At 32.1% G+C, this 24,559-nt stretch overlaps 3 protein-coding genes across 3 annotated transcripts in view; all 3 read left to right on the top strand.

Moving 5' to 3' along the window:
* Positions 1-8,608, top strand: part of LOC145320122 (uncharacterized) — an 82,129-nt gene extending 73,521 nt beyond the window's left edge. Inside the window, exons 20-25 of the mRNA XM_080162561.1 lie at positions 374-433; positions 1,029-1,088; positions 1,652-1,723; positions 1,820-2,281; positions 2,388-2,561; positions 8,276-8,608. Of these exons, the coding sequence (XP_080018687.1) occupies positions 374-433; positions 1,029-1,088; positions 1,652-1,723; positions 1,820-2,281; positions 2,388-2,561; positions 8,276-8,608 (1,161 nt within the window). The remainder of the gene's footprint in view (positions 1-373; positions 434-1,028; positions 1,089-1,651; positions 1,724-1,819; positions 2,282-2,387; positions 2,562-8,275) is intronic.
* Positions 8,609-8,917: 309 nt separating this feature from the next.
* Positions 8,918-15,397, top strand: LOC145319355 (uncharacterized). Its single transcript, XM_080161439.1, has 11 exons — positions 8,918-9,087; positions 9,495-9,618; positions 10,257-10,550; positions 11,211-11,286; positions 11,619-11,681; positions 12,057-12,100; positions 12,419-12,574; positions 12,878-12,979; positions 13,480-13,597; positions 13,838-13,956; positions 14,312-15,397. Exons 1-11 carry the CDS (start codon positions 9,051-9,053, stop codon positions 14,793-14,795), a joined length of 1,617 nt encoding a protein of 538 aa, XP_080017565.1. The 5' UTR covers positions 8,918-9,050; the 3' UTR covers positions 14,796-15,397.
* A 2,861-nt stretch (positions 15,398-18,258) lies between these two features.
* The window catches only part of LOC145319350 (lysosome membrane protein 2-like), a 16,188-nt gene continuing 9,887 nt past the window's right edge, over positions 18,259-24,559 (top strand). The window contains exons 1-10 of the mRNA XM_080161432.1: positions 18,259-18,339; positions 19,163-19,202; positions 20,054-20,093; positions 20,663-20,727; positions 21,609-21,666; positions 22,116-22,212; positions 23,024-23,092; positions 23,390-23,409; positions 23,660-23,756; positions 24,302-24,349. Coding sequence (XP_080017558.1) covers positions 18,300-18,339; positions 19,163-19,202; positions 20,054-20,093; positions 20,663-20,727; positions 21,609-21,666; positions 22,116-22,212; positions 23,024-23,092; positions 23,390-23,409; positions 23,660-23,756; positions 24,302-24,349 — 574 coding nt within the window. The 5' untranslated portion in view covers positions 18,259-18,299. The remainder of the gene's footprint in view (positions 18,340-19,162; positions 19,203-20,053; positions 20,094-20,662; positions 20,728-21,608; positions 21,667-22,115; positions 22,213-23,023; positions 23,093-23,389; positions 23,410-23,659; positions 23,757-24,301; positions 24,350-24,559) is intronic.

Raw genomic sequence — 24,559 nt, 5'->3', positions numbered from 1 at the left:
TTATATTGGCAGCGCAGATGCTCACGAATTCTGCCGAGACGTCTGTCTGTCCTTAAGTCAAACTTTTTAAAGCTTTTATCTTCCAATGATCAGAAACTACAAATCAGTAATAAAATGTATTTAAGATTATTACAATGCAGAGGCTTTTATTCATCAATTTAATATAAATTTGAAATTGCCGAAAGTTTGAAGTTGGGATAAAGGGGAGAAACAAATAAAGTAAAAAAAATAAGAAATCCCTCCCTTAAATTGCCTGGCTTGATTCCTTTTACTTTTTCCATGATTCAAATTACTCCTTGATCATAACCCTTGCTTAAATGATTATCCGAACATTATAAATTAAATTTCTTTTTACCGTCTTTAACTATTTTAGGCGCTTAGTAATTCTGATGATGAAAAATTGAAACAACTGGCTGCTTCAACAGTTGATCAGGTACATACATATACAAAGAAAGAAAATTGTACTTACAAGTTGTGCACTAATAACAAGCTAACAATATTTTTAATGGATTAAGAGTAGTCCTGTTGTATAATACTAGCGGCTACGCCCCCTAGAGGCCTCTAGGGGCACTTGAGGAGGTGAGAGTCGAATGATACCTCCCTCAAAATGGTTATAAACCTTCCCGGGACCTATGAGAAGTACCCTGTTATGGAGAACCCAATCGGTTCAGCGGTTAGCGAGATCCTTCGGTACAAACATACACACAGACAAACAGACATCCTGTTACTTTAGTATAAGGATAGTAAGGTATTTCTGTCTTAACATTTCGATACTGAACCGATTGAGTTCTTCTTATAGGTCCCTGGACGGTTTTAGGCTGTTTCCATTTCCTTGCTCCATAGAATACAAGCCTCCTATATGCAAGGAGCGCAGCCGCTTGTAAGATATATAGAATTAAGAATAGATAATAAGTAAATGTTAAAGATTTAAATTTAAAGTAGATTATGATTGAAGTAGATTATTGAAGTAAATTCAAAAAGATAAACTGCCAAATAAAATCAAGCAGAATTTAACAATTTTATTGCAGGCCAAAGTTGACAAATTAGAGGCGGAAGTTGAGTCCAATGTCAGGTTTTCTGCTACAAAGGTATGTTGGATAGATATTTGGGTTAGACAAAAAGTAGTTGTTGGATACAGAAAGATGGACACAATGAATAGACATGTTGAATGTTGATGGGCATATGAACATCTTTATTAGACAAACATATATTTTGGGTAGACTTGCAGGAAAGACAGATGAATATATTTAATAGACAATAAAATAAACAAAACACACGATTGATGAACAGAGGAAAATTTTGAATATCCACAGACATGGAAGACAGGTTATGGCACGAAGAGAAAGATAAATTTTAAAAATATGGTGGTCAAACAGATAGTTATATAACGTAGGATAAAAAAGGATTTAGAGATGTCATACAAAAAAAATGTTTTTTTTTAATTTTTGAAGACCTGTCTTTCCCCATTAGTTAGAGCTACAAAAGTATGTTAAAAAAGAAATTGCTGTGTTTTTGTACAATGAACCAAAAAATATGAATTTTTTGATCTCTGCAGTTTTTAAAATATGAAATCAATTTGATACATTTACTATTTGGTAGATTAATGTAAATTTATTCTCAAAAATACAATAGATTAAATTTAAAATTTTAGGAGCTGTTAGAAAGAATCTCAAGTTGTTCAGATATTCAAAGCTTATACAGCATGCCTACCAAAACTCAAAAGGTAATAACTCTATATTAATTCTAATCTGAAATTTTTCAATTTAGACATCTAAACTTTTATGTATGGCATTTGCCCTTAACATTAAACCTTTTTTAGGCCCCAAGCTCAATTCCAGAAAATCCAAGTGAAACTCCTCAAACTAATAACCAACAGCCATCCACTAGCATTAGTACTCAAGAACCCAGCACAAACGGCAAATGGCAGAGAAAAGATTCAAAATCCAGCAGCCAATCAGAGCGCAGGGATTCTAAAAGTAAGAACCAACGAGAACGCAGAAGTCCCAATAATTCCAACCAATGGGAGCGCAGAGATTCCCTGCCATCCCAAGAAAAGGTTACAAAATCCGGCAGCGGTCATTCCTATGGTCGTCGCTCAAGTTTTTCCAAAGCCAAATCCGCGTCGCCGCGTGTTTCACCGGCCAAAGAAATTCGCAGAAGTCCTCAGAAAGAGTTGTCAATTCCAAAGGCGCCAGTGCTGGCTAATGGCGGGAAGATGTCGTCATCCAACGGGCCACTTGAAAGCCTTGTGATCTCACCAGTAAACCAATTTAAATCTCAGGTAATGTTTAATTTTCAAAGTTTTTAAAATAAGAATGTCATACTCTGTGATTTATTGACACTGTATGCCTGATAGTTGTTATTTACAACAAAATCTAATTTTTCAGACCCCATCTCCATGTGAAGAAGCAGAGTTGTTGGCAGCAAACTTGGTGTCATCAGCTAACCAGCAACAGCAACAACAACTGGCTGTTCTTGACTCGTCCAACAGCAATACAACAACAACAGCTGAATCTAAGACTTCCACAACACCTGATCTACTCAAGTTTGCGGATGCTAAGGTAGTTAAATCTATAATTTTATCATGTAAATAGATAGATAGATGGTTAAATACGGAAATGGAAAGAAGGATAAGTTAATAAATGAGTAGATAAATCAAAGATATATATATATATATAAATTTCCCTAGATTATTGACAAATATTGACACTGCATGATATGTCTCTTGAAATTTGAACATTTATAGTTCAAAAATATTCATTCATTTTCATCAGTAAAGCTACTCTATAGCTCTATGCTTAAGAATAGTTTATTCTCTCTGTAAATATATCACTATTGTCACTAAGAAGATTTATTAAAAATGATAGTAAAGAAATCTTTACTTAATATTTTCAAATGTTCGATTGACGATTAGGTTATCTTCAATTAACCTTTCCTTTATTTCAAATTTTATTTTATTATACTCTCTTAAAATTGGGGATCAGTATAAAAGACACTGGAAAATAAATAAGTAGATTCAAGTCATTATTGTAAAACCAAGAAATCAACATTTATTTAATTACTTAAAGTTTTTAATCTAGCGAATTAGAGACTGTGTCTATAAAAACTTTAAGTACAAGTTTAATTTACTGTCCAATGTCCCCCCGGTCCCTGTACTAACTTTGAATTTATTCATCCTAGTTTTTGGATAAAAAAGGGAATGAAACTATTGGGTATGGTAGATGTCTAAATATTTTAACTACAAATAGAAATTATAAGTTTGGTTTTGGAATTATCTTTCTGGTGAGGCATGCAATAGTCTCATTAGCATCTAGCAGTCTTCACTATGACACTAGTATTTATACAGCTGAGAGAATTTTATACTATTACGTATTTTAGTTCACAAAAATAATCTGTTAAAAAAAATATTATTTAAAAAAATATATTTCTTGGTTTCAAAAGATTGTTTAAACTGACTAAATGTAATATGATAATATAACTTGATATCAATTTATACAAATCACGTACTAAGCGAATATATAATGATATTCTTAATTGATAATATTTGAAAATTGCTTTACTACATAGGATTAATATCTGTTATTCAAAACTGAAGTTTATAACACTCTCGTCTCATTAAGACCTTCATAAGCTAAACTGTCTATTAGTGCTTCTAGTTTTACATCATTCATTATTAATTTTTATAAATATAATCATAAAAAAATAATTTTATGTATATTTGATTTAAGTATTTACTTAAGCGTGCAATACTAGAGAAACAAGTGTCAGCATCTGATCTATAAAAAAAAATAGCACACAGGAAATGCCTTAGCTACAAATCGGCAGCTTAATACAAAATAGGACTTCAAATAAACTCTTAAGATTATAGATAGATGTAAAAGTTTTAATTTTGTTAAGGACTTGATACAAATCTTTTTAAGATTTCTGTAGAAATTACCATATAAAAATGTCCGGAAAGGTTTTGTGTTTTTTTATCAACAAGATTTTTTCTTCCAAATTAGAAATCATATCGTTATTAATAATGTTAGATATAGGATTTAGGGAGTGTAAAAAACACCAATATAAAATAGTCTTGTTTTAACTGTCCTCCCCCTTAGCATAAGTATGTGCACACCTCTTTCTTATATTAATTAAATTAATCTATGAGTAATGTAGGATTGTTAATCATCATATAATATCTATTAGTCTGTCTGTGTGTACAGAAGGATTTAACTAACCGCTGAACCAGTGTGGTTCTTCTTTACAATGTAGATTCTCAAAGGTTCTGGGAAAGGTTGGGAGAGGGTACCACCACTTTTTCTAGAAAAATAAAATATTCTTTAAAATCCTAAGTTATATAAATAAGATCACGTTTTATTGTATACTTATGCTTGGAAGTAAAAGCAGGGATTAACAGAATAAGCATATATTAAAAAATGTATTATTCTGCCAATTTTTTTACCAATAATTTCAAGGATTTATATAAACCTTAGACAAAAGAGTTGATTGTTGAAATGGCATTAATCAAAATAAAAATCTTAGGCTGATATAAAAGCACCTCAGATTGACAAAAGTTGGCTTTGACATTAATTATTTTAATTTTGTCAACTTTAAATGCTTTGTTGAAGTCCAAATAATCTGAACCTGTATGACCCTGTTAGGCTTGCTGGCATCCTGTTCCCATCTGGAAGAAGATATTTAAAAAAAACTCTGTTATTTATGATTACCCTATTTAAAAAGTCAGATCTCTATAGGCCTATATCTTTTACACACAGAAAATGAGACAGGATTCAGGGTTAATAATGACACTATGCCAACATACATATGTTGATATAATAAAGGCATATTTGTTAAGCAGGGATACTTTATTTTTTACAGAAAATTTTGCATTTTTTGTGAACACTATTCCTTGTGTCCCTGAACATTAAAGAGAAGTCTGAGAGATAACTCTGCTCCATTTATGGAAATAATTTGATTACAATTTCTTTATTGATGATGGATAGACACAGTGTTACAGGGATATAAAGGGATAAGACAATGAATGACAAGTTCATATTCATCCCCGATGGTAATAAACAAAATTACCCTTCTTTAAAAACTGAAAATTTTAACCAAGGAATCAGGAGTAATTAAAAGTTCCCAAAGTTCATGGGCCTTTGAAGGAAAGAACATGCTTATAAAACTTTAGGTACCAGTGTAATCAACAGTTAAATTTCCCGTACCTCCTGCAGTTTTAGATGAATTATTAGCTTAGCAGCAATGGCGGTATGCTTTAAACTTTCAGAGATTGCCTTGCAGTTCTTTGTTTTTGTTTTAATTATGTCTTTCTATGTCTGCATTTTATTCATTTCTTTACAGTTTTTCTCATTTTTTTTTTCTTTTTTTCTACTCTTTGTTTCTCTCTTTTCTTTTTCTATTTAAAATAATTTCATATCAAAGCAATCTTTTTTTCGTATATAATATATTTTTTTCAAAATGATTAAACCTATTATTTAAACTTTAATTAATCTCGGCATTGAAGGTTGATAAATTCATTTCTCGTATTCATTCGAATCCGGTGGATAGAAACTGGTTCTCATCCATTCGAAAAAATATGTCTAGCATCATATTATATCCAGCTTTCTACGAATATAAAATACGCGGAAAGCCGTTTATAATACGATGCGAGAAATAACTATTAAAATACTTGTCTCTTTATACTTCACTTTTGCAATAAAGAATTTTATTCTATGTACTCTTTGCCATTTTACTCTATGTTTGTTATTAAATTAACACTCAAAATTTCCTTTACTCTTACACGTAATACTCTATGGCAGTAAAGAAAAATTGTTTTTTCTTCTACTTGTAAAATTATTGATTATAGTCCAAACTTTCCTACCTACTCTTTTACATATTACTCCAGTTAGTTAAGTAGTTATCACTCTTCTTTATGTCAGTAAAGTAGATATCACTCTTTTACTTCTCTTTAGTAAAAATTTTATTCTATCTACTCTTTTCTATATTACTCTATGTCAGTTAAGTAGTTATCACTCTATATTTTCTTTAGATCCCAAAATCAAATTTGTCTTTATATGGATATCATTCAAATTCAGATTATCAGGGAAACAAGAAACAAAAAATGGTTCACATAGCAAAAATAGTAATTGTAATATTGTAAGAATAACAAGAAAAAATTATGGATATTTTGTGATGATTTCCTTGTCTTATACAAATTTTATGTATTATTACTTCATCCGCTTATCTAGAAGTATGAAAGCTTTGATTTACTTGTTGTTAGGGGATAGGCTTCTGAATATTATTATTAATATTAACCTGATCTTAGTAAGTTAGTAATGTATATTGTATTGTGTGCTTTGTCACCTATCAATGTTAAATTTCTTGTAAAGATGTAAATAGACCAACACCTGCGCCTCTTGATGTTCTGTAAAGGGCAAAATGATATTCTAAAATGTATAGCAGGCCTTCTTGAAGAAAGCTTAACAAATTTAGGCAGAAATCTTTTCCTGAAACAAAAATCTTACTACTTTACAAGATGAATAATATTTATTAAATTTATAAGATGTTTCTCTCAAATTTTCAGAGAAAGGGGAGTTTAATTCTAATACATCTTTTAAAAATCAGCATGTATCGAATAAAAATTCTTGACAACAAATTTTGGTATGAAAAACAGTAGTCAACACAGCAGTGGGTCTCCAACACTGATTATTATGCTACACACTGAGACACTCTGTTAAACTTGGGTCCTGTTATTATATCAACAAAAGGATACAGTCAAATTTCCATTACTTGTAGGACATGAAATCAAAAAAATTAGCTCTTGTAAAATTTAATTAGTTATACCAACTTCAAAATAATGTAAAAAGTTTTATTGATTTTGTGTAAGCATAATGTTTCCAGTTCTACATAGGATAGAGAGAGATGCGCGGCATTGCTCTGTCCGTACAAAACGCGCGGGAGATTATTTAAATCTGTTGTGTGGTATGTTGCGCGTGCACTGTGTGAGTCCGGCGTCTCACAACTCAGACAATAATATATTAAACAAAAATCAGGCCTTATATGGATTTAATAATATTAGTAAAGTATTGAAGAATCATCAGATAGAGATTCAAGTAGTTTCAGGGATTGAGATCCTGAAAAAAAATAGTGATTAAAGGACTAAAATTATTTTTATAGAAAAGTAAAAATTATATATCGCATACAGAGAGTATATCTTATCTGTAGAATTATATAAGGACAGACAATCATAGAGATTTATAGAGTACATACTCATTGTTTAGAAGAATCTTTAAAACAAAATTCAAATGTTATCTTTTACAGCAGTCAAGTGAAACATATATGAGAAGATTATGTTTCCCCAATTAAACTTTATAGACATTCGTTATGAGAGAATAGATTGGAAAAGATATGAAAATGTTCTTGATATTCATAAAAAAAAATATTTTATCATTTCATACCTTTAAATGAATTTAATTAAAACATACCCCTATCTCTGTATTAAAGAAGTGGAGATTCAAATTTGGGGAAAACTTGTACTGAAGTTGAGAAGCTGATTTATTCTCTGGGTATGCCAACCTTAAATGAAGCCAGTCCATAATTTTTGGTCTTCTCTCTCTCTCTAATACACACTCTATCTCTCTTTCTCTCTCACTCTCTCTGTCTCTCTTCTTTTCTGTCAGTGAATCCATATTCCATAATGGTTTATTAAAAATTTCCTTTAAGATAAATTGTGGATAATTCTTTTTCGTTTTGCAGTTGCTATGCTTGTCAAATTTATTAAAAAGTCATTAATTAAATTCAACATTGCCAAAGAGTTTTTGTTAGAAATGGAAGATGAATTAATCTTCTCAGAAGATGCAATTGATTTATCAAAATCAGAAAAGGAAAAACTTTAGATATTTTGTATTGTCTTTTTTTGACAGGGAAATAGTGTATTAATTTTCTTGTTTTCTAATAGTTCTAACGCAATAATTGTATGTTATTGTTCACTCGTTTGGCTACATAAAGGCTTATTTTCTATTTACTTGACCAGTTTCAGCGTAACCGAACCACTATATTGCGACTGGCTAAATAGGAAAAAACATTGGAAGATTTTTATGATAAATTAATTTCAAGTAGGGAGTTGACATGGATTGTAAATCATACAAACACAAAATTTATATACACGCTCTCTCATTCGTTGGATCATTAACTTTGGGTACTTTAATTTGCGAGGTAGATTAATTTATTGTCTATTGTCTTATCCCTTTTGATCCCTGCTTAATTAAGAAAAACTGTTGATTTTTTTTAAAATTTTCAGGTGAGATATTCTGGGAAAGAGAAGCAGAAAACTCCCCCAACCCCTCCCCTACGAAGAAGCTCATGGAACGTCGACACACGTGCCCCAGGAACTGCCAATCAAACAGCACCAAACGCTGGTGGTAGCACTGATGTAGCTGCGGAAAGGGATAACCTCCCTGGCCAGTCATTGAAAAGTTGGAATGATGGGAACTGCAACAATTCTCTACTGGTGTCTGCGCCCCTAACTGACTCTGACTGTCAGGCGTCTCTAGCAGGAATAATGAAGTCAATATATCATATTTATTTGAGAAGGAATTATTTATTAATAAATTTTAAAATATTTAAAGTTTAGATTTGATTAAAATCTAGGTACATTTACCCCCAGTTTTCGTTAAGCCAAAACTGCAATTACTCTTTAGATTTTGAATTCTGTAGACCAGCCTAACCTTAGCCGTTATAATCTAGGACAGTCTTCAGCTTTAGCCACCATTTTTAAAGCATTTTTTAATAATCAGCAGCAAATAAATTTGAAATCATTGTATGGTAATTTAAGTTAAGTTAATCATTTTATTCAAATTTGATTTTTTGTGTAGATGTTAGATTATAATATTATAGGAGAATAAAAATATATTTAATTGACTTATCCCTGCTCTCTAGGAAGCACAGACTCGGAAACAACGCAGGACTCTCCATCAGGGCGTAGACAGGATTATTACAGCCCCTCCTCTGCCCCCTTTACAGACGGCAAGAGTGTTTATGAGAGAAAGTACTTGACGCTACCCCGCCCATCAGATATGCCCAGCGCACAAGCACATAAGCTGAAATATACAGGTATTCAAGAACAAGAACAACATTATATAAGTAGGGCAGCAACACAACCATACCATAATTTAGATGATAAAGACTATTGTTTTTATTTGACAGATAATAAAATAAAACCCTTAATATATCAAAGTTGTTATAAATCAAATTATTTTTAGCAAAACCTTTCAAACCTAGCCAATCTCCGTAACTTACTTGGATTTAGGACAGAACTTAGTAAGATAGTACATGAAAATTAAGATTATAATAAAAGACTAAGCAAGTAATATACAAGAAGGAAAAAACAGAGAGACATACAGACAGACAAAATTTAAGAGTTAAATAGAGTAATATCTAGACAGGCAGATAGTCAAATAAAAGATTTCAAATACAATATCGAAAGCAAATCATAATTCATTAACTGATTAAAATTGTAGGTCGTGTTCCTGATATGTTGGCTCGAGTTAGCCATGCTCTTGAACATCATGAGATTTCAAGATTCAGTCATAATGGTCATGACAGTCTGGATGCTGTCAAATCAAAGTCACCTTCTAGATTCAGGTATTGATCTCTAGGGGGCTTGGTATCGCTTCGGGTTCTACTTCTAGACCATTCGTCCATTCGCCTAACTGACAACCAACCCTTTGATTACAGGACCTCAGTCTGCTAAGTCCTAACTGTGCATGGTAATGAGAGGCGCCTTTTTAATGGGCCAAGGCATTCCCCCTATTCTTACTTTTTATGTCGCGTGCCTAACGTAGCAACAGTAGGTACCATTTTAACGTCTTTAGTGTGACGTGGTATGGCCCAGACTCGAACCTAATACCACCCTGACAACAAGACGTCACGTTATTAATTACGCTAATGCTGCGGGTTTTCGAGATTCAGGTGTGGTTCATATTTATCAGAAAAGTCCCAAAGCTGTTAAATTAATTCAATAATGGCCATACAGTCTTAATGCTGTCAAATCCAAGTCACCTTCAAGGTTCTTACTAACCAAGTTGGTGTAATTAAAGGTACTTTCATAAGTTTAGCATTTATTTCAATGGGCATTGCAAACAAGTTGTTTATAAAATGCTTCCAAAGTTAAGGGAATCTTTACAAAACAAATAAACTAGGTATATATTTCATAAAAAAAAATAATTTTTTTACAAAAAAAACATTCAAGACATAGTAAAATTCATTTAATTTTATTTTAGTGGGAGCAGTAATAAGCATAGCCCCAGCAACCTATTATCCCTGCGGAGCTCGGTAACCCCCACACTACGCAGCCCAGTCACATCAACCCCACCCAACCTCCGCAGCCCCGTCACCAACACCCCAACCCTGCGGAGCCCAGCCTCGGACTGCAGCAACACTCTAGCCCAACGTCTGGCGGCCGCGGCGAATGAGGACCTTAGCCCGTCCGGCCGGCTGCGGAAGGGCAGCCTGGACAGCAACATGGGGATGGCGGAGGACCTGAGCAGTGCCAAGTGCGAGCTCACCAGCCTAAGGTCAACACCAATGCATGATAATCATAAAGGGTGCGTAGTTTATAGATGATAGGTGGAATCATTTAAAAATTAGTTACACTTATCTCAGAGATAGGTCTTGCATTATAGCAAGATAAGTCTATCTAAATCATTTTTATTTGATTTTAGCTATTGTGTTTTAGAAAAAAAATAGAGATAAATGTTCTTATTAAAGAGTGATGAAATTTAAACTTTTAATACATAAGAAACAGTAGAGAATGGAAACATAAATTATTTTTATAAGGATAAGCTTTTTCATTTAGAACAAATATTAAAACAAGGATAATTTTCATGAAAACCTTTTTGAATGAAAAAAAAAAGATTTCTGTCCTTCTGTGTAAAGACAAACAAACCTTAAAGAAATAGAAATAATATTGTTTTCTAAAATCACCTCAAAATTAGTAAAAACTTGCCAAAATCAAAGAACTATTCATCTTGCCCTATTACAGCAAAAGTTAGAGTTGTTTGCTAACTTACTTAGACGAGTAAGTAAGTGTGATTAGATTTTTTTGAATTAGTGGAAGAAGTGAAAACTAGATGCCCTTTTCAAAAAGGCATAATAATAATTTACTTCTTGACTTCAAGCATAATCTACACTACATCTATGTTCTGTTTACAAATAAAAGTTTATTTTAATTTTAGGAATCATATAAATGCTACAAAAGCAGATCTATGTAAGAGTAGAGAACCTCTGCTACAAATATTTAATCAATTCAAGGTAATTATATTTATTATATGTCCATTAAAATACAAGAAACGACTTGCTAAGGTTTTTATATCTGTATTTTTTAATCTTCAAAATACAATTTGCATAAAATGATGGACATTCAGTGTTATATTGACAATTCATGTAAAAAATTTACTTAAGAATAATAACATTCAGAATTTTGTATCTAAATTACATGATAAATACCTACTCTCCAAGAATAATTGCAAATGGTCAATTTTTTATAAAACTTCTATTGATGAAACTCAACCTATTAGGAAAAATGAAATTGGTATAACTGAATATTTTGAAATAATTAAAACTTAAAAATAAATCTAATTAAGACTGGAGAGCCATGCAATGAAAGACCCAGATACACAAACAGATATGCTAATGCTGTCAATAAGGTAGTTTTATCTATAATAAAACGTGCTTAGATGTCTGTCTGTTTCTTTGTAGCACCTGGTCTGATTATCTTAAGTTAGGTTAGATAACGTTAAGGTTAGAAGAGCCCCGCAGGGATAGTTCCCCTGGGATGTGGTCCCTACAGGATAAGGGAAATGAGGTTTTTAAATAATTACATAAGGGGGTTTTCAGTGGTAAAGAAAGCACCGTAATAACAAGTTAAATAAAAGTACAAAGTTTTGTAGCGACTAGACAATTCTTCATGTCTAAAAATATAAATGGCCTGACTATTCCCGTTACAGTAACATTAATATGACGTACTCAACTTTAATATAGAAATCAAAAAGAAAAAGGGATAACATGTAATATTATTTTAGACAAGTAGACCTGGTGTGTCTCTGCCTTTCTCCATGAACAGAAGGTATATTTTTATTTTTAAAAAGAATATTGTGAGTTAAAAATGAGGAATTTGTGTTAAAGTAAATAAAATTGCATTATTTTTAAAAATTGGGCAGGCAATCATTACAGACAGACAGACGCAAAATTTCATGAGAAGCGCAGTAATAACAACCAAATAAATCATAATTAGTGTCAACGGGTTATTTTGTTTATTTTTTTAGGGACGTACACTGTACCGACCATCAATAAATCAATGTTTAACGTGTTGAATAGGTCTGGAAAAAAATACCTGTCAAATGCTTTGATTTAATCTAACATACATTAATTATTAAATTATTAGAAGTATGAGCCCTGTAAGAACCCCGATGTCATCCTCAACTAAATCTGGAGGCTCAGGTTTGAGTCCCCGTATTACAGAGGCAAACCTGGCCAGAAATAACAATAACCAATCTTCAAATCTTTCTGAAGATACAAACAAGTATGGACCTTTTAGCAGGTAAGTTTTTATTTTAACTATGGAAATGCATGACAACAATAATAAATAGCGAATCACTGAAAAAAAATTAAACACAAAAGAGGCGACACGACATTGAAAGTTTTATAGATAGATTTTATAAGTCAGAAAAATGCTCACAATTCGAAACTTGAATTAATAGTTTCCATAAAAATAACATGTTCCAAGAAACAGGCTGGATAATGTCATAAAAAAATCAACCGTCTATCCAAAACAGTCACAGAGAAAATTAAAAATTATATAAATACTAAAATACAATCTTTAAATTTGTCTATTATTTTGTAGGGGAAGGACAAGTAGTCAGCAAACAGGAAATACAAACGTACGAACAACCCTAAAGAAAAGATCTCCGTCCCCAGTGGTCACTGGAAAGGTCTCATCATTCAGGTAAAAAAAATCCACTAATTAAATTTTAAAAATCAACGATAATAGTTTTTTTTCCTTCAAAAAGTAAATTAATAGTACAAATCAATCGTATTGCTTAGTTACTATTAAATCACCAAGTAATTTCATCTAAATCCATAGAAATGTCAAAATATACGTTTTTTCTCTCCATAATTTGTTGTATACCGTTTAATATCAATTTCTGTCATGATTTAGTGGGTTAAATTAATCAATACTTAAAATTCATAAAAAAAAACACTTTAAAGAATCAATTATAGATTTTAGAAGTCTAAAATAAAATATCCTGAAATGTATTATCCAAATTTAAAGTTTAACACCTAAAAAGTAATATTTTTAAGGCTATAAATGGCGGGCTTTTTAAGGCATTAATCTTGTTAAAAACTGTAGAAGAATTACACATGATTTTCCGAAGCCGTCAGATGGCTGTCTTATTGTACACAATTAACAGCACTGTCAGCATAAACTATAGCTCATGATTTCAGATCAAGATTTGAGGGCACCCCTCCTCCCGTGAAGTCTCAATACTCAGGGGCTGGAAGTGGAGCTAATAACAAGAATGGTAGTAAACCAAACAGGTTTAAGATCAGAGAACCACATGAGGTTAGTTAACACCTTTTTTTGAGGTATTCAGCTATTATGACCAAATTTTATATGTGTCATCAATATTGATTTTATAGAAATAGGGGGGTGGGGGAGAATTATGAACTAGGAAAAATGATGGTAGGTAGATTATAGGCTATTAAAACCTGCAGTCATTATTTGATCTTTTTTATGTTAATATAAAAAAAAAGAGAGAAAAGTAGCCATCCTTTTATTTAAACTAAACCCAAATTTTTGCAGGTTTTGCCAGTAGAAACTCCAAGCCTTACAAGATTGCCAAATCACTATGTTCCTCTACAAAACTCGCCCTCATCCTCTGGGAGGCGTAGCAGCCCTCTCAATAGAACACAATCATTGAGGTATTATTTTTGAAAATAACAAGGGAATTAATTTGTTCATAAGTAGCTCTAAAGCTGACAAAAATTTATATAAAAAGAACAATTACCTATGTTATGCCGTAGTGTTTATTAGTAAGGCAATGACTATTTGAAAAGTTACACGTGCTTGTAAAGACTGTGTAGATACTGTATTAGTACACTTTGTGTTACAAAAAGTGGCTGAAGAGACATTTTAGATTAGAAGATTAACATCATGTTTCCCTTTAAAAATTACTTAACTGTAAAAATACAACAAATTCTTAAAATAATAAAAACAAAGATTAAAGTTTCTAGGTAAATAGTATAGCTCTAATATAAAATGATTATATTGTTTTAGGGTTTCAAGCTCTAGTTCATCCAACTTGAAAAGCAGACCAACCACAGCCTCGCCCACCACCATAGCAGAATCTAGTGTAACAAAACAACCTTCTTTCAACAACAAACATGCTGTAAACGGCGGGCTTAACGTAAACGATCCCGGTGAGATTACGACAGTAGAAGACGCAGTACAATACCTGCGCACAGCAACAACCTTGCCGCGTAAGTCAACAGCTGCCAAACTACAAAATGGCGCCATTGAACATAGTCCGAAGACGACATTGACTCCTACAAAATTTGTGCTTGATAAAATGGCGGGAAACTCGAAACATGGCAGTAGCACTGTGAATGCCAGCAGCAGCGGATGGAAAAACCAAAGAATTGGCGGAAGTGTACCCGGTGCAGGTGGTGATAATGTGACCGCACAGCTGACGGACAGATCAAATATCCGTGATAGGTCAAATATTAGAACTCCTTTTAGTAATAATATGAAGTCTATGTAAACAAAATAAAAAATATAAAGCACTAGAAAACATTTTTAAGATAAATTAAAAATTGTCTAAATATTTTTGTTAAAAATATTTGATCATAAAATAAAATTAGTTTTGTTAGATAATAAATTGAAAAAAAACACTTATATAAAAATATAAAATTGTAATTCATATATCATATTTTATTATATTTAGGCCTCATTCATAATGTAAAATAAAAACACTTTTTATCAGCATAAGTGATTATATAATATATTAAACTTTTATAACTAACCTTAATCAAATATATATAAAATATATTGTTAATTTTATAAATTAAAAGATATTAGTGTGAATTATATACAGAAACGTTTTGAAAGAATGATATTTAGATGAATTTTTGTGTTTGTTAAATGATAATTAAAATATAAGAATGATTTTTAATTTTCTACACTAAAAGAAAAAGAATATACAAAACAATTTAGTATAACTATGCTTTTTCAATCCTTTTAAAATTATTTCCTTATATGTAATTTTTAATTAAGAGTGTAATAAAAATGAAATAATTTTGTGTAATTAAGAGTTATTGTTGAGCTTTCCTTATCATCTTTATTAATAAACATTCATTCAGCCCATTATTTATTTTTTTATAGCGAAGCTACTCGATTATGTGTTTTATAAAATGCATATGGTAAATAACTCATCCTGGGTTAGAGTTGAATATCCGGGTATAGTCCCTTTCGTGGCAACTCACCTTAAGGGTCGATTCTTAATATTTTTCACAGAAGCTTTTCTCTTATTTCTAACCCCTGCGGGGGGCTCTAACCCTGATGGGCCAATTGCCTAACCCTGTGGGAGGCTCTAACCCTGATGGGCCAATTGCCTAACCCTGTGGGAGGCTCTAACCCTGATGGGCCAATTGCCTAACCCTGTGGGACAATCACCTAACCTGACCTAAAATAACCTATAAAAAGCCATTTTAAAAATACGACTAATCGCGCCTTAAGGGGCGTTGCCCGAATATTGTATGAGGAATGTTACAATCGAAGCTGCTGTGAAAGATGGATGTTTATCTTTATTTAAGAGTCACTTTTCCTTCCATCTTCTATTAGTTGAGATGAAAATTATATAGGACAAATTTAATTATCTTGGCTGCTATTGAAGATACATGTCTCAAATTAATATAAAGGTTTTCACATTACAACCTTAAGCATTTATTATATGTCCGACCAGAGAATTGCAGAAGGGGGTGTATCCCAAGGTGGTTTACACCAACCTACAACAGGCAAAGGGGAGTATTTCTAAAAAAATTACACCTCTTTTAATGTGAAGGGGTGTGTTAATTGTTCTATTCCTAATTTTTTAATCCTATCTGACAAACTTTCTGTTGTAAAAACTGTCATCAAATGTATTACTGAGCCTATTTTCTATTCTACAAAAAAAAAATAATTTAATCAATTTTCAACATTTGCTTCAAGTGTGGGATTATTATTATTGACTTACTTACAGTATGTAAGTTTAAGATTACTCAGCTTTTAACATAGTTTCTAAAAAGTAATTAATAATTATATCGTGTTAATATTCAGCTTCTACCAATAACGAAATTAATTCGGAAAAAAATCCCAAAACCTATACGTGTTTGTCAGCTATCGTTGGGGTTGAGACTTCGTAAAATTGACGACTTTTCCATTTGCCCCCCAAATATTATTTTATATTTGGGTTTCAAAATACCTTAAAAAATAAAATAAAAACATAATAAATGAATATACAAATTAATACAGAATATCTACATATGCTTTTCAAATTAAACCATATATTTAGTCACAGGAATAATTTTACAGATTAATCTCATAATTATGAATTTTACTATCCATGGAAAGCTGTATTTTACAACATGCGATAAATAATTATTACAGGATTTAGTGACTGCTACGGTATTGCCCCGTGACAAACTAGGCGTACGAGAGTTTTAATCAATAGTTTTCTATCCACTTTAATGCAGGAGTCCCTAGATGCTAGAGGCGCATCTAAGTTACAAATCATTATCTCATGAAAATTAAATTGTTTATTGTGTTGTTTACTTTTTGTTTAAACGCAACAAAGATAAGTGTTATCAATAGAACAAGGCTGCATACAGTCATAACACGGAGAAAAGTAATAAGTAGTTTATAATTAGAGTAGGGATCACAATTATGGGTGACACTAAGTCACTAAAAGTTAGAAATAATCATTGTATAAAAGTAATAGAATATGTGTCTGTCTGTGTGTAACGAAGGATCTCACTAACCGAAATGGTTCTCCTTAACAGTGAAGTTTCTCATAGGTCCTAGGAAGGTTTATAACTATTTTTTTTTAAAGAAGCCTCTAGTGGCGTATCGGATAGTATATAAAGAAAGAATATCAGAAATGAAAAAAAAAATAAACATACAAAGGATCTAAAGGGTAATAATGAATGATAAATTGATGTACAGTACATTTCCAATGATTATAGGCAACATTTAATCTTTTCTGTAGATTACAATTATTGGTTGGAACTTTTGGACACTCACTCAACCAATCAAAGTTGAATAAAAATCCCCAAAGTTGTTGAGCTAACGAATGAAAAAACGAAGAATTATAGAACACGATGTTTGTTTTATATTTGTAGTTCGGTTCTTTTATGAATATTTATTTGTATTAGTACATTTAATTTCTTGAAGAGAATAATGTTTAGTGATAATTGCTCTTTATTTTGGTTTTGACTTTTCTTTAATTGGGTTTCTGACGTCAAAAAAAAGGACTTATGGGTGTTTTTTTTGCAAATGTTATTAGTGTGCTCATTTTTTTGCTTTAATTCAGTGGAAAGTTTTTTTTTTAATTTAAGATAGTAGCTATAAATCTAAATAAATAAATCTAAAATAATATTTGGGGGGGGGGGGGCAAATGGAGAGGGCGTCAATATTACGATGCGTTGCCCCCCAACGACAGCTAAAAAACACTTATAGGTTTCGTGATTTTTTCCGAATTTATTTCGTTATTAGTATAAGCTGCTATTCCACACTCATAACCCAATGTCAGTACGTCCATTAATCCTCGTCATTCTTGTTTCAAAAATCTTTGGGCCACAGTCTTACCAGAGCCTCCATGAAAATAACGTCGTGCCATTAACTATCCTATTAAATTATAGAAATTAGTAAGCTTTGATGCCTGTATCGAAGGATCTCACTAACCACTGAACCGATATTGTTCTCCTTTATAGTGAGGCTTTTTATGGGTTCTGAGGTGGTTATCTTAAAAAAGTCTGAGTATGGTTTTAGGCTATTTTTCTACTCTTTCATACGAATATATAGAGCCCAAGAGACTAGGGGAGCAGCCACTAGTATAATTATAAGTTGTACGCTGGGGGAGATATCTCCACCTACCAAAATCGCACCCTAAAAAATATATCCCTACAAAAATTCTTTAGTAGTGTCGAATCACTTCCTTGAGTAACCCTAGAGTCCTCTATGGGCGTAGCCACAATTCTATAATATATTCAGAGATATCAAGCGGGAAAAAATGAGAATGTTACTTTTCAACTGTCTTATTTTAGTTATAGGTAATTTATTTTTAGAAAGTTTTTTTTAAAAGCGAAGCTTTTCTATAATTAGGGTCGGTCCGTCCGTCCGTCCGTCCGTCCGAGATAGATAGCTTTTATTCGTTAATTTAGGCATGTTAGAATTGTCCTATCGATTTCAAACTTTGCATGATGATTCCTGTAGTAGTTCGGTACGATTTAGTAAGCGTAGCAACTCTATAATCATCATTAAAATGTCCGTACGTCCATTTTAAACATCTTGATTTTTCTACTTTTTTAACAACAAATTTGTATGTGATCTAATTATCCGCTTGATCTGATTTTTGGTATATTGATTCCTGGGACAACAAAGAACAATGTTATAAGCGAAGAAACTCTATAATCTAGTCCTAAAAATGTAAGTATGTCCATAAACATTATCCTATATTAAGTAGTTTTTCAACAAATTTACTTACAATCTTGCTTCGACTCTTATACTTTATATTCTGATTATTCAGTTCAGACACTATACAAGTGTTAATGTCCGTTTGTCCTACCGTTTCAGTGCTTCGCTTTTATGGATGTTGTCATCCTTGTTTAATAAGTATATAATAATATTTAAAAAATTTTTCCCAGTGTTGCTTTGAAATTGTTTAATATCCGCTGGATTAGAACCGGTTATATGCTTTACTGTACAATCATATATCGTATCGTATTTTAGCCAATTATCTGCGAATAACAAAACAAAAATAATAATATTTATATGTCCACTTGGTGCTCACAAAACTTGAATTAATCCTACAATCTTTTATTATACAATTGCGGAAAACTGTCTTTAATACTAAGCGATAAATAACTATTACAGGATTTAGTGACTGCTACGGACGTGTCCCGACACAAATCAGGTATAAGAGTGTTTCAATCCAGGGAGTAAGGGAGGGGACAATGGATCGAATATTCAATTTTTAGGAGTCTCAGACTTTGGGTACTGGCTGAAAGGGAATGTGCAAGAATTTAGCAGTTTCTGACTGACTTTGGGTACTAGCGCACAAAATGCCGCTTACTTGTTTGTTAGTTTTGAATATTACAGACAAGTATCAATGTGGCTGGTTTTAACAATTTTTTCTCTCAAGAAAATATCATTTCATAGATAAAAACTTTATTGTAATATTTGTTTAATAAACAATCTAAGAATACAATTAAATTTTGGGTTATGGGGCTATGGGTTGAATGGGTTCCAGGGAGATTTTTCTAGTTAATAATTACAGAATGGTTACGTCAGTCTGATGTGCTGGTAATATAATTTTCAAATGAATGCTTTTTTCTTGGAACTTTCTTCTTATTTTATAGTTTTCTGTATTGTATTAATTCTCCCTTTACAATTTCCTCCATATTTTCTGGATTAATCTGGATTTCAAGGTCTTTCAGCAAATACTCTTAAATTGAACTAATTGCCCATTGTCCCCTCCCTTACTCCCTGGTTTTAATCAATATTTTTTGTAGCTACTCTATAATTGAGGTATGTACGATCATCTTTAAATGTGTTTTAGCACATTAAGGGAGGGGGTAGGGGCAGTAAATTTTCCTGGGGGCGATTTCTCTAGGGAGTTTGGTGGTACCCTCCTCCAGTGGTACCTTTCCTGAACCTATGCAAAGATACATTGTAAAGGAGAAACTTATTGGTTCATTGGTTATCAAGATCCTTGGGTACAGATAGACATCCTGTTACTTTTATATAATCATTATTTTATTTCAGAAATAGACAGGTTGAAACAAAATACCTTCCCGAAGCATTGGTAATTTTATTTTCGTATTCATTCGAATCCGGTGGATAGGAACCGGTTCTCATCCATACGAAAATACTATGTCTAGCATCGTATTATATCCAGCTTTCTACGAATATAAAAAAGTAAAAATTTTGGGGGGGGTAAAAAAAATTTGCGGCGCGCTTCGCGCGCCATTTTACCTCCCCCAAAACCGAATTACCCCCCCCTTAAATAAATTTTACCCCCCCCCCAAAATAAAAAGCTTGGACGCCCCTGTAACATACTTTGTTGCATATAATTTTCTCTATGTGTTTATACACACAAAAAAAAATTTTAATATAGAAAGATTGGTTGGTTTCAAACTGGCAGTATGCAACGTTTTTGACCAATAATTTAATCTACAGAAGATTGTCTATACTCAGTAAATAATTTTCTTTGTACGTTGGTTTGTCAGTTATGCTGCAATATACACATATCAAAAAATAATAAGTACATGAAAAAGGTTTCGTGATTTTTTCTCCAATACATTTTTATTCTTTATTTTTAACAAATAACCGTATATATTATAATTCAATTAGCTTTCAAAAATTATTCTAAAGGTTGCACCAAAGATGGATGAGACAAATATGAAATTTACCTTCTACGTCTGGGAGAATGCTGGCAGGTATAAATATGTACATTTCCAGTGTGGCTTTGAAGCTGAATATCCGCTGGATTTATCCGTTTCTGAGTCCCAGTGAAAATTCATGTATCGTATTATTTCCAGTTATCTACCAACATAAAAATGTACAATCATAATATTAAAACCAGTTTTGTTAGTTTTGCACATTTTTATATCCACGGAAAGCTGTTTATAATAAGATGCGATAAATAACTATTACTGCCAGTCAGATCTGCCTTTGATAGGCACATTTATACATTAAGACGGGTATTTTCTTGTATGTTAACAGTGATGACAACAACCATAAGTAGCGAATCACAAAAATCATAGATGGGTAAAGGGAATATGTGATTTAAAGAGCAGTTTTTGAAATCAATAATAGATTTATTTGGGAAAAAGTCACGAAACCTTACAAAAATATTTTTGTATTTTCTTGCATGACTGACAGACCGACGACGGGCAGGTCAATTAAGTTATATAATGCATGCTCCTTGGTATAGGAACTTGAAGTCTTCACAAATAACTCCGTCTTCGTTGAATAACAGACAAAGAATCACATTTTCCCCATAGCGTTACAGACTGACGGACGGACAGACATAAATTGGATTTATTATTATTGACGCTAAACACATCCAGAACATAAAGACATGTATTTTATCCGTAAGTTAAATAGATTGATATTTAATCTGATTCTATATACATTCAGTTATATCTCTAAAACTGCTGATAGGTCAATATTTTTTTTTATTTTTTTCCTGGTCAGTTTTTAGACTATTTTAATGAGGAGGAGTGTTATATAATCCTCAAAATAAAAATTGGGATTCTTTCCCATTGTAAGTGTACGCTATATAATTGTCCTTGTTTTTAAAATTATCTAATTTTAGTTTTTTGATGGAGAAAGAGAAGCCTCGGTTTGTTGAGCGTGGTCCTTATGTTTACAGGGTAAGTTTTAGTAGCGAAGCTACTCTTCAAGTATCAAGTGTCTGTCTGTACTTTTATGTGTCTGTTTGTCAGTAATGTTAGGGGGTTTTAGAAGTGCAGATTATTCATTTAAGTTCTATCACTCCGCCTTGTCTTCAAATTTCATTTTCCACAATATTCTGTTAACTCATTATTACTGCGCTCTTTATTGGCCTAATTGCTTAGTGCATTATGTTGACTACTAGCGGTTTCGCCCCTAGAAGCCTCTAGGGGAATAAGGTGGGAGGGGAAAAGTCGACCCCCTTCACATTCAATTTGAGTTCAAAGATATTTTTTGAGGGGGAGAGGGATCATTGTTATTGGGAGGGTGTGGATACCCTCCTCAAAAATAGTTAAAAACCTTTCTGGGACCAATTAGAAGCTTTATTGTAAAGGAGATCCATATGCTTTCCTATAGTCAATTTAAATAGGTAGTAAGAGAAAAGAAAGAACACGAGGCCGGAGAAGATTTTCTGGAATATTCTCAATTTAGATATTTTAGCTTCTTGCCAGAATTGTCTTGTCAAGGTAATATTTTGTTTTATGATGTATGTTCTAATGAATATATTATTACTTGGATCTTACACCACATTTTTCATGTTCTTTAATAAGTAAAAAAAAACAGACAGCGAGCTAGAATAATGGTACCCCTCATCCACCTCCTTTACTACATATCCGCCCCTCCTACTGGATAACTACACTGATCAATAAACAAATTCCATGTTAGCAACGACAGTTTTTCTCCTGTCATAATTTCCACGTATATTCTACATCCATTGCTGTTCTATAAAGTAGAACCATTATTGGTGAAGACACACTTTTCGTCAATAGATATAATCTAGATATATATTATCTAAATCAACCAATGGGAAAAACAGTGGAGAAACAGTTCTGCCCTATTATTGGTTGGAAGAATTGCAAATAACAAAAAATAAACAAAGGTGTTTGTCTTCTAAAATTTCCTTCTGAAGTTTGACGGATGATGGGGCTAGTTTGAGTATCTAGATCTACTATATCTATTGTTAAACTATTCTATTTGTTGTTAATATAGAAGATAGTTAATACCCCTTCCCATCTTCCGTATGATTTTAAAACATTTACAACGTGGCTTTAAAACCGAATAATATCCGCTTAATTAGAACCGGTTTTCAGCCATAATGAAAAATCATGTATATCATAGTATTACAGATTATTTTCCACGAATATCAGAATGAAGATCATAAATTTTATACCAGTTTTAATCTTATAACTTTTCATTTTAATATCCGCGGAGAACTTTCTATAATGCATTGCGATAAGTAACTATTATGCTTTAAAAAAAACTTTTATATGTTTTTAGGTTGTTCAGACAAAGATACTGTTAGCATATTGAACATGCCTTTAATTGGTGCCGTTGATGGGGTTATGAGTAAGTTTTTTTTCCCCAGTTACATAATACATATCCCTGTTAGTCTTAATTATGGTTAACTAAGCAGTTAAAAATCTTTTAGCATTGGCGGGTCTAAAATGTTTTTTTTATTGAGGTATGTAAATAGATCAGACGTGTACGTTGTAGGGTCGTAAGATATAATATCCACCCCTTTCCCTGAAAAATGTACTGAAAATGGTATAAAAATAATGCAGTTAGTAACTCACGCCACCAAATACACAAAAAAATATGAAAATATTGATATAATTGATAACTGAAAATTTTCTTTTTTTTCAGAGGAGAGTCCGTTCTTACAGGTAATCTTAATCTTAGAAATTACATTAAAAAAAACAACATCTTTTTGACATCTTTATAGCAGCGATGTAAATCTGAAATGTCTGGTTCAGCTCATTGTCCTTTTAATTTAACCCTAATCAGGGCATCCAAAATAACGGCTGCTTCCCATAGTGTTTTGTGGGCTGTTAGCTGCCGACTACATTCGCGCAACCACCCCCCCCCCCCTCCCCCTAATATTTAAAATCTTATACATTTTTTATATATTGCTAGGGTGTAGCATTACTCACCTTGGCTGCAGCAATTGAAAATACAGAAAATTCCGGAGATATTGTTCTTACCGATACTGTTCATAACATCTTATTTGGTGGTAAGAATATTTTTTTTCTTTAAGTTATTTCATTTTAATTAACGGTCTTACCCCCAGCTTATACAAATAACGGGGAAAAATCACAAAACCTATACGTGTTTTTCAGCTGTCGTTGGGGGGCAACACATCGTAAAATTGACGACCTCTTCATTTGCCTCTTCATTATTTTAGAATTAAATCCCTTATTGGTTATACCTTATTTCTGACTTACCCCCAGCCTCTTCTATGTTTCTTCGCCTAAAACAGGACAAAATATTTTTTACTTTAAACAGATGCTATGCTAAGACGAGAGCAATTGATTCTAAGTAACTTCCAGCAGTTATAAAAAATATAAAAATTATATAACTTTGAACGCTACATTATCAACCATATATTTAAAAAAAGGATAAAATTTGCTTATGGATAAAATCATTTCACAGAAAATTATATAAAAAGCGATTTTTTACGTAAAAACAGTTTATATTTTACAATAAAAACAACATAACTTTTATTATTTTTTATCAATTTAGAAAAATTGTTTCATTTAGTTGTTTCTATGTTATCAGGTGTGAATACAGACCTGGTAAATCTTCTGGTTAACAATCTTCTTTTCAGTAAGTATTTTTATAAAAAATATACTATGACACCAGTAGAATAATACTGCAGCGCAAAAAATACGAATATGCCCCAAAATAACTTTTTTGGGGGATTTTAAAGTTTTTTTTTACTATGGATTGAGAATGTTTTTACATATCAGATGTTTTTTTTTTATTTTGGGGTAGAAATTTAGCTTTTAGAGTGATTTGCTTTATAAATATTGTATT

The sequence above is a fragment of the Acartia tonsa genome, chromosome 5 (genome assembly GCF_053477335.1).
Source record: "Acartia tonsa isolate MP-2025a chromosome 5, ASM5347733v1, whole genome shotgun sequence".
In the NCBI taxonomy this organism is placed as follows: domain Eukaryota; kingdom Metazoa; phylum Arthropoda; class Copepoda; order Calanoida; family Acartiidae; genus Acartia; species Acartia tonsa.
This window is presented reverse-complemented; position numbering and strand designations above follow the sequence as displayed.